Source organism: Lactuca saligna, chromosome 9 (assembly GCF_052625555.1).
Source record: "Lactuca saligna cultivar CGN05327 chromosome 9, ASM5262555v1, whole genome shotgun sequence".
In the NCBI taxonomy this organism is placed as follows: Eukaryota; Viridiplantae; Streptophyta; class Magnoliopsida; order Asterales; family Asteraceae; genus Lactuca; species Lactuca saligna.
The window spans coordinates 53,970,715-53,982,625 of NC_136425.1; the positions used below are offsets into that span (position 1 = coordinate 53,970,715).

Here is an 11,911-nt window from a genome sequence, read left to right on the forward strand (position 1 = left end):
AGAAAAAAGAAAATGAGCAAAGAAAATGGCTGATCTCGGTTTCTATTTATAGGCTATTGGGTCTGGGATTACGTTGTGCGTAATTTCCAAGTACGTTGGGCGTAATCTTGGTTACGTTGGGCGTACGCTTCGGATAAGCTTTGGTTTGCGTGCCACGATCTTCAAAAATTCATAACTTTTGCATACGAGCTCCGTATTCGACGTTCTTTATATCAACGCGTAGGTGAGATTATGCTCTATAACTTTCATTTAGACTCCGTTGGCTAATTTTGACTTTATTTTTATTATATTATTTTTAGTAGGCCGGAACAAAAAAACTTCATTATAAATTCACAACTTCTTCATCCGACGTCCGTTTTTGTTTGTCTTTTTACCGTTGGACTACTATCAACAAGATCTTCTATTCTCTTTTGGATTGTTTCGGCTAAAAACCGCTCGATCTCAAATCGAGTATTCGGGCTGTATACCGCTAAGTCGAAACTTAGAAAAATCATAACTTCCCCATACGAAGTCAGATTCGGACGTTCTTTTTATGCACACTCATGGTTTAACGAACTCTATGACTTTTGTTTAGGTCGCTAAGGCTAAATATCAATTTAACGTAAATTCACTTTTTACGTCATTCAGCGTCGTGCCAGTTCTGTCGCGAGACTTCGACAGGTCATAACTTCTTCGTTATAACTCGGATTTCGGCGTTCTTTATATGCACGGAAACCTTTTGACATATACTAAAACTTAGTTAAGATTATTCATTCTAAATAATCTTCTATCAAAAAGTCATTTTGACGCTTATCGTCTCTAAATTGATTAGCCCTAATCTACGGGCGTTACATATAATTTTGTAGGCGGTCTAATTGATGACTTCAAAAATTACACGAGGGATCTCAATTGCTTTATAGGTGCTAGTGATGCTCAAATGCTAGTGGACAAGGCGAATAACAGAAAAAAGAATGTTAAGAATTTTTCTTTTGAGTATCAAGTTAAGAATAAGCAGTTGAATGCTATTTTCTAGGCATATGAAACATCCAAGATCAATTATAAAGAGTTTGGTGATGTAGTTTCTTTCGATGCTACTTTTCGAACTAACATGTTGTAAATGATTGTAGTTTAATATATTTTTATTTATTAAAATACATATATTAATTCAAATACTTTTACAGGTACCATATGATTTTTGTACCTTTTACTGAAATTGATAATCACAAGAGGTGTGTCACTCTTGGTACTAGCTTATTGAGCAGAGAAGACACTGATTCATATACATGGTTGTTGAAATCTTTTCTTAAAGCTTTTGGAAAACAACCATTGTTGGTTTTATCCGACCAAGACCCTGCAATGAAGAAAACCATCGAATTTGTTTTGCTACAATCGATTCAGGGGCTTTGCATGTGACATATCACATCCAAATTGCCATTAAAGGTATTTATTCTTGTCAACATGTACTGATAAATATTATAAATTTACCAATTAAACAATTGGTTTTTTAGTGTATTCAAAGAATAATTTACAATTCCTATAATTGATTACAATTACAAAATCCCTAGTTTCTTTGAACATTGTCAAAAATCCAGAATTTCGTAAAAAGTTGAACTTCTTGGTATGTAATTCGAGGCTAGAAGTTGATGAATTTGAGTTAGGGTGGAAGTCCTTATTGAATGAATATAAACTCACATATATATAAAAAAAATGGTTAGATGATATGCATGGATTGAGAGATTTATGGATACTTGCATTCTTCAAGCATATACCTTTATCAGGATTAGTGAAAATCACCTCTCGTTCTAAAAGTGAGAATTCTACATTTCACCAAAACACTCATTATGGTTCTACTCTTGTCCATCAATGTTTGGTATCCAAAAATCTCGTCTAGAGATTGACAATATCAGTGGTTAACTGAATCGATTTTTTTTTCTATTTGAGAGAATAGGAAATTCAGTAGGTTCAAACTGAATAAAGGGAGTTGATGTTCACCGGAAGACGATGTCTACAAACAAAGTTGGTTTGATGACATTGATTATCGGAAGTGGTGATGTAAGTACCATCAGTAAGATGAGAGATGAGGGAGAGAGAAAGAGTGGTTAGTTTTCACCTTCAACATGCACCATCCTTGCTTTCACATCCCTCGATCTCCAAAAAAACGTCATTGATCTTCAGAAACCCTAGAACCCATCTTCACTATTGCCATAGTTTTTTCCTATGAACAGGAACAAAAAACAGAGGTACAGAAACCCTAGTTCCTGTCGCCAACTGTCATGGTTGTGCTTTCTATAATTTCCGACATACAAGAAGGAGAAACTAAGGTGTGAAAACTGTAGATCCCTTACCAAGTTGTGCGTTCATTTGAGAAGGATGGGAATTTGAGGGAGGTGGAGGATGGGGTTTGATGAGAGGGGATAAGGAAGTGGACCTACATATTTAATTAATATTTTGTTCATATTTGATTAATATTTTTAAATATCTAATAATCTAAAAAATAGTTCAAGAAATCAGTAAGGGTAAATCAGTCTTTTGAGAACGGATATGGACCAAGCGTGAAACAAAATATAAAGTAGAAACGGTCCGAGTTAAAAAAAATTATTAGGGACCAAGCACGCAGATTACCCTAAGCCACATGGAACATCAATGTAATTTACCCTAATAATAACTGACAGACGAATGACATATATAATAATTACTCGTCGCCCTGTCAACGTACTCCTAGCCTACATGACTTCGGGTAGGGTACTCAACGTCCATCTACCCCATTGAAGGAAGATGAGAGTGTTGTTATAATGTTGAACAATCATTTGCCCACGTTTGAGAGAGGTAGATAAAAGTTTAAATTATTTGTAATATTGTTATTTATGAAGTGTACATATACCTACCATTATAATATTGTATGCCATTTTCGAAGATGTATTATGAATTCATATCCATTTGTTAGTTTGACTATGAATTCATACCCTTTGACTAGTGAAAATATACAAAATCATACCCTTTGATTAGTCTAAATTTTATATACATACAGTGAAAATTTATGAAATCGTAAACCGTAGTCAAAATGTATAAAATCATAGTCAAATGACATGCTTTTTCGCTGGTTAGGCTAGAGGAAATCACAATGGCTCTTAACCATCTGCAATTTTAAGAAATAAAAAAAGTCAGGCTTTTTATATCTACATACTATTAGGCCGACCATGGGTCGAAAATGGACTAAATCGAAGACCACAAGGCGTCGAAACCGAATATTTGTTTTGCGGTTTCATTGTTTATTTTTAAATAAAACTTCTTTTTAGCTATCTTAACTAAGTTCTTAAAAAATAGATTATTTTTATAAATTCCTATAAAAATAAATGTTCAAATAATTAATCCAATGTCATACATTAAAATTGACTTTTTTTTTTTTTTGTTCTTCATATATTTGTTTAAACTTTATTATCAAGAATATACTCTTCAAATCAAAGTCAATAAATAAATAGTTGAATGAAATATAAAAATTGGCCCCACATTTTCAAAATACCAGTGGGAAAGGGGAGTTCTGGGCGCTTCATTAAACAACGGATACAATTACAAACACAGACAGGCGCAGCGCATGTATGTCTCCATCGATTTTAAGCTTCACGAAAATTTCGCCGTTCACTTCGACGATTCTCAATCTCTCATATTCCCCCTTTCTTTCTAATTTCACATTTAGGGTTTCAAATTAATCGGAGTTTGATATCTCTCGAACCAGGGCTTTCCAATGGCATAATCTGCATTCTTCCTCCGCCGTCTCCCCTGATTTCCTCTGAACCAATTCTTGGCTAATATAAACGAGGAGGAGACAATGGACGAAGAAATGGAGATTATGCAGGAATTGCTTGCAGATGAAGATTCGTTTTCCAATGAAATTGATTCCGAATACGAGTTTGATGCTTGTCAGTTTTTTGATTTTACGAGAGGCGAAACGGAATCCGAAGCGGAAGAAGCCGAGAGCTGGTTCCGATACGCTCATGAATATCCACCTTCTCGTAAGCGTTTCGACCAGTGATCGTGTTTCGTTTATTAGATTAGCGTTGACTATGTTTTATTTCAATCATCACGCTGCGAGAGCTATATATATGTTAATTTATTGACTTTTCTGATTGTATTACTAATTAAACTGCTGATAATTTCATCCATAAATCATGAGCTCCGCTAGCTAGATTCAGTTTCTGCCATGAATTCGTTTTTAAATTGACGAGCTACCAGCCGGTATTGAGTTTTCAAAATTTGTGATTGTTATCAATTGAAACTTTATACCTGATGAAATTCGAGAGCTGTCACATAATCAGATTATGGAGTAAACTGTTTTTCTTAACATCAATCAGATTAGAGACCTGTTGCATAAAGATTGTATCATTGTTTTCTGCTTTGGTTTTTATCCAACTGGCTCACTTTTTTCCTATGAAAATTTCTGTTGTTTTAGCCTTCATTCTGAAGTTAAAGATGATGAAAGCAGCAAAAGCCAAAGCCAATCAAATGAAATCTCATAAAACCAGCTTCAGGAAAAAAACTAGCACATCCAGTATTTCAGATGGTGGTGACATTGATCATGAAGCCCCCTCAAAAGAAGCAAAAATCAAAGGTATGGACTATGTCCCGCTTAATCCTGCATCAATGCCCTAACTTTATATCTGAACTGAAAAAAGAACATAAGAGCCCCATCCATCAATATCAATACACATTAATAATCAAAGACACATCTTTTTCTGATTCAGGTGTGAAGCATCATAATCATACGCCTCAAGACAATTCAAAAACCAAGTCAAAGTCCACAGTCAACTCATCTAAACCAAGTGGTTCATCATTCATGAAACCAACTGCTAGTCATTTAGCCAAACAAAATAAAGAGCGTGACACAAACACACATTCTGGAGGCCATGGAAGGTGTTCATATTTTCTCTGGTTCTATTCCCCTTCTTTTCATCACATAATTCTTTTTAAAAAACTTCATTCTTTTGTTATTTATCACCTCTCAGGGTGCAGAAGCCATTAGTTAGCCCTGGTGAAAAGTTAACATCTCCTCCTAGCATATCTTCAAACCAACCTACCAAAAGACAAAAGCTAGAAATTGGTTATTTGCGTAAGGTATAAAAAACTAAACATCTCCTATCATTTACTTCAAATCATCCATCTTTCAAAACATCAAACAACAATCCCAATTTTCTTTTTTCTTATAAAATAGGTTGCCCAATTGAAACATCGCACTACATTTATGCACAAGATTGTGAAGAAGGTTGCAGAAATGGAGAACAACTCAAATTCTAGATGTAATAAAACTACAATTCCCCAAAAACCTGAATTGGTAACAGAAGAAAAAGCTCAAAAGCTTAGGTACTATTTCTAACATTTGTGCCATTTATACTGTATAAACTATAAAGTAACTATTTATAATTTTATACTTATACATCTTGTTTTTTTATATTTAGGTCCCATAATAAATCTGAAGCATTTCAACAACCAAAAGCAAACACTCTTAAATCACAATCATTCAACAGAAAAGTTAATGCTTGTGATAACTTAACACTCTGTAAACAAAAATCCGCTCCTCCAATGATCGAAGAGATACTGATTCAGAGGTTAGATACCTTTTATTATTTTGGAATTAACGTTTAAAATTTTTTTAAATGTTTTGTTATTTTTTGCAGCAAAAACTCTGGAAATGATAAATCCAGATCACCAAATAATCTAAAAGCTTCCAATAGTGCCAAGGTGGAGACAACATTACAAAATAAATAAATAATAAATGATAAATTGGAATTGTAATATATGAATATTAAAATACATATATGATGTTGTAAGGTAATTAGCTTTTTGTCATAGGTACACCCAATCAAAGAAGGTGGATTTATTTTAAACTCACAGCAAAATTCACATATGCCACCAATAGAGCTATTCAAAAAGGTAAAAACTTTTTTATAACAAATTTATAAAAAATTGATTGATAGTTGTTGATTGAGTCAGATATTATGGCAGCTTTCTTTGAAAAATGAATCGGATACTAAAGTTATATCCTTTGTAAGGCCACCTGGTTTGAGTAAGGTTAGTTTTTTTTATAAATTTTATACTCTTTATGTATTTATGTATGGTATTGCTATTTGGTAATTGTTGTATTTAAAAAAAAAAAATGTGTGTAGGGGTTAAAGGAGAATATGGCTAGATCTTTTCAACAGGAGTTTAGGGTACGTATTATTTTATTGTTTTTAAGTTTTATATTATTATTCATAAAATGTGAATGGAAGATTTTATAAGGATTTAATTTAAAGTTGAGATGTATATAGAGGTGTGCTGGGAAGCCAAATCAGTGTGGAAACGATAGGAGGATCACTGAACTTAAGACCTAATTAACAGGTAACCAAACTTATTTAGGTTTTTGGAATAATTTAAAGAGTTAGTTACATAAATGATCCTATATATTGTTTTTTTTTTTTGGATTGAACTACAATTATGTTTTATGTTAAAAACCTTATATTTTTCCATTCTTTTGGACTTGGCCTTTTATTAGGGTTGCGGGTTTAATGGTAATCTTCTGGTTTTACATAAAAATGTAATGGTTTTTTAGTAATAAAATAAAGTTGAAAATTGCAAAGGTTTTTTAGGAGAAAAAAAAAAGTTGAGGTTTAATTTAGAAAAATAAAAAATGTGAGGGTCAAATCGAATAAAATAGAAAAATATGAAGACCCAACGAAAAAAATGAAAAAAATGCAAAGGTTTTAGAGGAAAAAAATGGTTGTGGTTAGGACAAATTGAAAAATGGAAAAATATGAAGGCATAACAAAAAAAATGGAAAATTATGAAGTTTTTTGCTTAGAAAAAAAAAAAGATAAAGTTTAGGTTTAATATGGACAAATGTGAGGGTCAGTTCAAAAGAAATTAAAAAATGTGAAGGTTTTTTTATCAAAAAATAAAATAAAATTATGGTTTAATACAGAAAAATATAAAAATGTGAGGCCCAAATCGAAAAAATGGAAAAATAAAAAGGTCAAATAAAAAAATTGAAACTTTTAATGGCCAAATCAAAAAAAATGAAAAAATAAGAGGTTTTATTGAAAAATAAATAAATAAATAAATAAATAAAGCTGATGTTTTATTCGGAAAAAAAAAAAAAAAAAAAACTCAATTTGACAATATGTATGATTTTTTTGTGTAATTAACCCTAATTTAAAGTTTTGGTATTTGTTATTTATTTTAATTAATTAATATTTTATGTGTTTGATATGAAGGTTGTTTGAAAATGGGTTGAAGATATACATGCAATTTATGTATTTTTGCTTCCACATTTTGAAAAAAAAAAAAAAAAAACACAAATAGCGTTTGCTAATTGCTATTGATAGAGTGGAAGATTTAACATTGTCATGTACAAAAGAAAAGAAAAGCGGAATACATACACAGAGCAGCTCCTCAATTCCCATGTGGCCAACCACGGTTCAATTGTTATTCAATGATATACATACATACACTATATATATATGTAATAAACGTTTTTTAATTACATATAAATTTAACCAACCACTTCTTAAAATCATTAAAATATAAAGTTTCATGTCATTGAAGGGAAAATAATTAACTCAAATAATTATTATATATAAAGTTTCATGTCATTGAAGGGAAAATAATTAACTCAAATAATTATTATGATCAAAATATGATTGAATCTCTCAATGTTTGGTAAGTGCACATGCATCACCCTATAAATAACCACTTTCAAGTTTTGAATTGGCTTTTATTTTAAAGTGACATCATGTCACTACTCTCTCTATATCCATTTTAAGTTTGTTTGCAAGACCATTTAATCAATTGTGGGTCCCATTATCTTATTTTATATACCCATTAGTATTAATTTATAATTTTATAAATATATTTATAAGGGGATGAGTTCTTTACGACTCAAGGATATTTTTTCAAACATTTGATACTGTTAGACTACAAACTTTTTAATTAATGATGTGTTAAATGAGACCATTTATACAAAGTGTTAGATATTACATAGATGATGTTAGGATTAATTGCAAAACGTAATATGGCACAACTGAAAAACAATATATATTGATGGAAGATTTTGTTAACATCACATGTAATCCTTATTGAGGGTGAATCCAGCAAAAAATGTCGCCTTGTGAACTACTAGTGGTGGGCCTATGTTTCTTCAATGATTATAATAGTATCGTATCCTCAGTTTGTTGTTTCCTTTGTTTTCTGTGTAAAGTTTTTGCTTACTAAATCACTATCATGAGTATCATGTATTCATGTCCTCTACTTCTTGTTTTCTCTTTTGTTTTATTAACACTACTTTTGCTAATCAAGGGTTTGATTTTCTATCAACAATTGATAAAGTATATTTAAATGGATCTAAATGATAATTTTTCTATAAATATTATATTGTTTTTTTTGGAATAATTGTTTGGATCCGAATAAATGACTATTTTATCCTTCTATTTAAAATTGATGAATAGCAATTTATCATTTGTTTAATAATCATTATAAATTAAACCGTAGATCATCATATTTAAGATTCTTTTGTTAAATAACATGATTAGTAACTTAAATTAAACATAGAGTAAACTGATAGTATAATTAAAAATTAAATATTAACATTTGTTATAGCATATTAGCACCCTTTCTATGACGTTTTGTTAACATTAAGTAAAAAATTAAGGCTATATAATTTACTTAATGGCTATACATATAATTGAATTCGTTAATCTTTTTATACATTAAGTACATTTGAGTAAAAAAGAAACAATACCTAAATTCGTACTCATGAGGACAATTTTTATGTATTCTTAGTCGATGATGTCGAACAACCAATACAATACAAAACATGTATCATCGAAGAAGTTGTACTTTCTTAAAATATGTTTTGAAGAAGAAGTTAATGGACAAGAAGTTGTTAAATAATTTTTTATTTTAAACAATCTACATTTCAATTGAATAGATATTAATCTTGTTTGTTTTGTATGGTTTTTAATTTAGTTATAGAGCAGCTTAAAAAGATTTCAACATGTAGGCATTTCATATTCATTTTAGTGAATAACTAGCTACAAATTATTTTTGATGAACTAAAAGACAAACAATTGACAAGAATTAATGTACACGTAGTCATAGAGCGATCTTCATTGATCATGAATTTTCTTCTTCAACTGAAGGCCTACATCGATGCATTAAAATTATGAAAATATATGTATACTTTGTTCTCTACCAAGTGGTGGAGAGACGTGTATTTATTGCCTCTTCAATGTTGACATTCATGTTAGTTTGCATTTTCTATTTATTTTTATTTTGTATGTTGACATTCATGTTAGGACACCCCAAAACCCTTCTACCATGTTTTAAAGGAGTCAATGACGTGAACAATAGAGCTTCGACACCATAGTGACAACTTTGGATTTCATCTTGTATCAACTGCAACATCCTTCAGTGACTTGATAAAAATGGTGAATAAGTCGTTAACAAGACAAAGTAATGAGTGAACAAGCATCAAATAGCTCCCTCAGGATTATCAAGTAAATGTTTGCCTCACACGCTTCTTGCAAGTACCTCCTCACAATAGTCGAAACATTTACGATAATTTAAATGATAAAATGTTTACGCCTATCGTTTTTGTTATTCATGAGGTACATTTATGAGCCTGACGTTCCACATGAATATGCTAATCCAAATTATGTATCATTCTCGAAGATAGTTAATTAAAATGTGTGTTGCTCATGCAAGCGGTTGCATCTCATCACATTGTTAATGTAGACCGTGAATTTTAACATCCAAAATTTGGATGTTTAGAAAGTGAGAAAGAAATGGAAATAAGTTGGAAAATGACAAATGTAATAAATAACAAAATTGTCAAAGAGGTAAATTGGTTATCTTACATAACCAATAAGGGATATAATAGTAAATATGTCACCATTTTACAAGTTATATGATTTTTATATGATGTAATGTATTAAGTTCAAGGGCAAAAGTGGAAAATAATATGAAATTTGTAGTTCCATGTAAAAGTGATAAAATTCCAACTATGAAACCATAAAAGTGAAACTTAGAGGAAAGGTAAGGAGAGAGGGTACAAAGGAAACTTGTAATGGACTTGCAAATGAAGCAATATAAAAATCAATCAACTTAAAAGGTGTTCACAAGGTTGCAAAGTTAGATAAAAAGTTAATGTAAGCTGATTTGGAAATTTGGCAGTTGCAAGGTGCCAACTTTGGAGTTTAATAAGTCGATATCTATAATTAACTATAAATAACATTATCACGGAAAGTTGTATTCCATAAAACAAAGAATACACAAGAAAAAGAATCAGACAATATGGATGTATAACGAATGAGACGTGGTTGTTTGAAAATTGTAGATTAAACATTTGAAATGTTGTAATATTTTGACTTTCCATGTTCACGGTTGAATAACTCCAATTTTGGTCATATTCATACGAAACAAGTAACATAGGACTTGTAGTACTCCTAACAGAATTTCCAAATATACAATTTTTTCCCAAATCGGAGTTTGTATGGCCAAGTTACAAGGCTGGAAAGATAGAGAAAAATCATTAATTATGTTGGAAAAATACCCCAAATCAAGGAGAGTAAGGGCATTTTAATAATCTTACTAAATTAGGATGATGGGGGGGGGGGGGGATAAGATGCACATACACTCCCTGCACTATCTTCTAATCGTATTTGGCAACCAAGAACTCTCCCATGATTATTTCTCTATCTTTCTCCATCTAGGGTTTGAATCAAACAAGTTTTAAGGCCTCCAAACAAGAAAGAAGCAATCAAAGGCTAATAAGTTATAAATCCTTCTCCTTTAGCTCTAATTTTTTAATTCAAATCCAATATTAGTTTTAGCTTCAATTGATGATTAGGTTTTGGTTTTCTAACATCCCTTGAGTAGTTTTCATGGTTCTAATCTCAATCCAACTGCCCCATTGATGGATTTGATGATTTGGGTAAGAATCTCCATGAACCTTAGAAATCTAATTTAGGGATTTTGTATCAATAAGTTAGTATGGAATGAATTCAATGACCTATATGTTTTTTGAGGACAATGAATCCAATTGGAATGCTCAAACACATCCATGAAGGTAGTATGTTGCATGAACATGGATTTTGATGGTTTTGGGGCAATTATGATGACAACGATGGAATCCTTTGTATTTGAGCATTTGATGACTATATGATACTCATAAACATGAGTTGATATAAATAATATGATTTGAATGCAAAAACATGAAGACTTGAATGATCTTTAGTTGAATTCATGGAGTTTTTATCTATAAGGACACTTTGGGAAATATTCTATGGAATTGGACAATCCTTTTATTATTAAGAGCTTGGTATGGGATTGGATTGGGTTACAACATGTTTTATACACTTGAAAACACCCAGTGATGTATTAAATGATTTGGTAATAAGTTATATTGGTTAAAGAGTGTTATTGAGATCTTAACCCTTCCAATCGAGTGTTCGCAAGCATTTAGAGTGTAATAATGGAATTAAGGATTCCATAGTTAAATTAAGCACTTACAATGGGATTGGTTGTGTTTGTATGTACTTAACAACATTCATATGGGTGTTCAATGAGTTAGGAACAAACTATGTGAGTTTTATAATTTGCAATTGGATTAAGTAAAGTGTTTTAAGATGATAAAACACCTCCTAATTATGTGTGAGAACCTATATAAACAGTACAAAGTGAATTGGAAAATGGTTTTTAAGAACTGTTGTTATGGAAAACTCCAGGTGTGTTTTTAGCACTATCACCTAAAGGTCTTGGTCTAAAAGTGTTCGAGAATCAGCTCTGCAAAAGATAAACAAGTGCTAGGCCAGATAGCCAGACTGAGGGTTGGACCCTGACATAACTCTCTGATGTCTAAGTTAGCTTGAGATTCTTAGTGTTTCCTTAATTTTATATTAGTTCT

At 31.2% G+C, this 11,911-nt stretch overlaps 1 protein-coding gene across 2 annotated transcripts; it reads left to right on the top strand.

The window, feature by feature from the left end:
- The first annotated feature begins 3,558 nt into the window (after positions 1-3,558).
- Positions 3,559-7,509, top strand: LOC145015935 (uncharacterized). Of its 2 annotated transcripts, none has more exons than XR_013666094.1 (12): positions 3,559-3,989; positions 4,427-4,585; positions 4,719-4,887; positions 4,980-5,088; positions 5,186-5,334; positions 5,430-5,579; positions 5,649-5,712; positions 5,824-5,904; positions 5,977-6,042; positions 6,138-6,182; positions 6,267-6,351; positions 7,224-7,509. XR_013666094.1 is itself a non-coding variant. In XM_078974402.1 (12 exons), the coding sequence occupies exons 1-11, from the start codon at positions 3,806-3,808 to the stop codon at positions 6,342-6,344; spliced, it is 1,239 nt and encodes a 412-aa protein (XP_078830528.1). In that variant the 5' UTR covers positions 3,560-3,805; the 3' UTR covers positions 6,345-6,351; positions 7,224-7,509. The 2 variants fall into 2 exon arrangements, 1 of the variants encoding a protein (XP_078830528.1); XM_078974402.1 differs by having other exon boundaries at positions 3,560-3,989; positions 6,282-6,351.
- Positions 7,510-11,911: the final 4,402 nt, after the last annotated feature.

Excerpts from the sequence above, each read along its gene's own strand:
- LOC145015935 (XM_078974402.1), top strand. The coding sequence starts at position 3,806 with ATGGACGAAGAAATGGAGATTATGCAGGAATTGCTTGCAGATGAAGAT. Across the intron at positions 4,586-4,718 it reads AAAAGAAGCAAAAATCAAAG|GTGTGAAGCATCATAATCAT; the intron begins GTATGGACTATG and ends TTTCTGATTCAG. Across the intron at positions 4,888-4,979 it reads CATTCTGGAGGCCATGGAAG|GGTGCAGAAGCCATTAGTTA; the intron begins GTGTTCATATTT and ends ATCACCTCTCAG.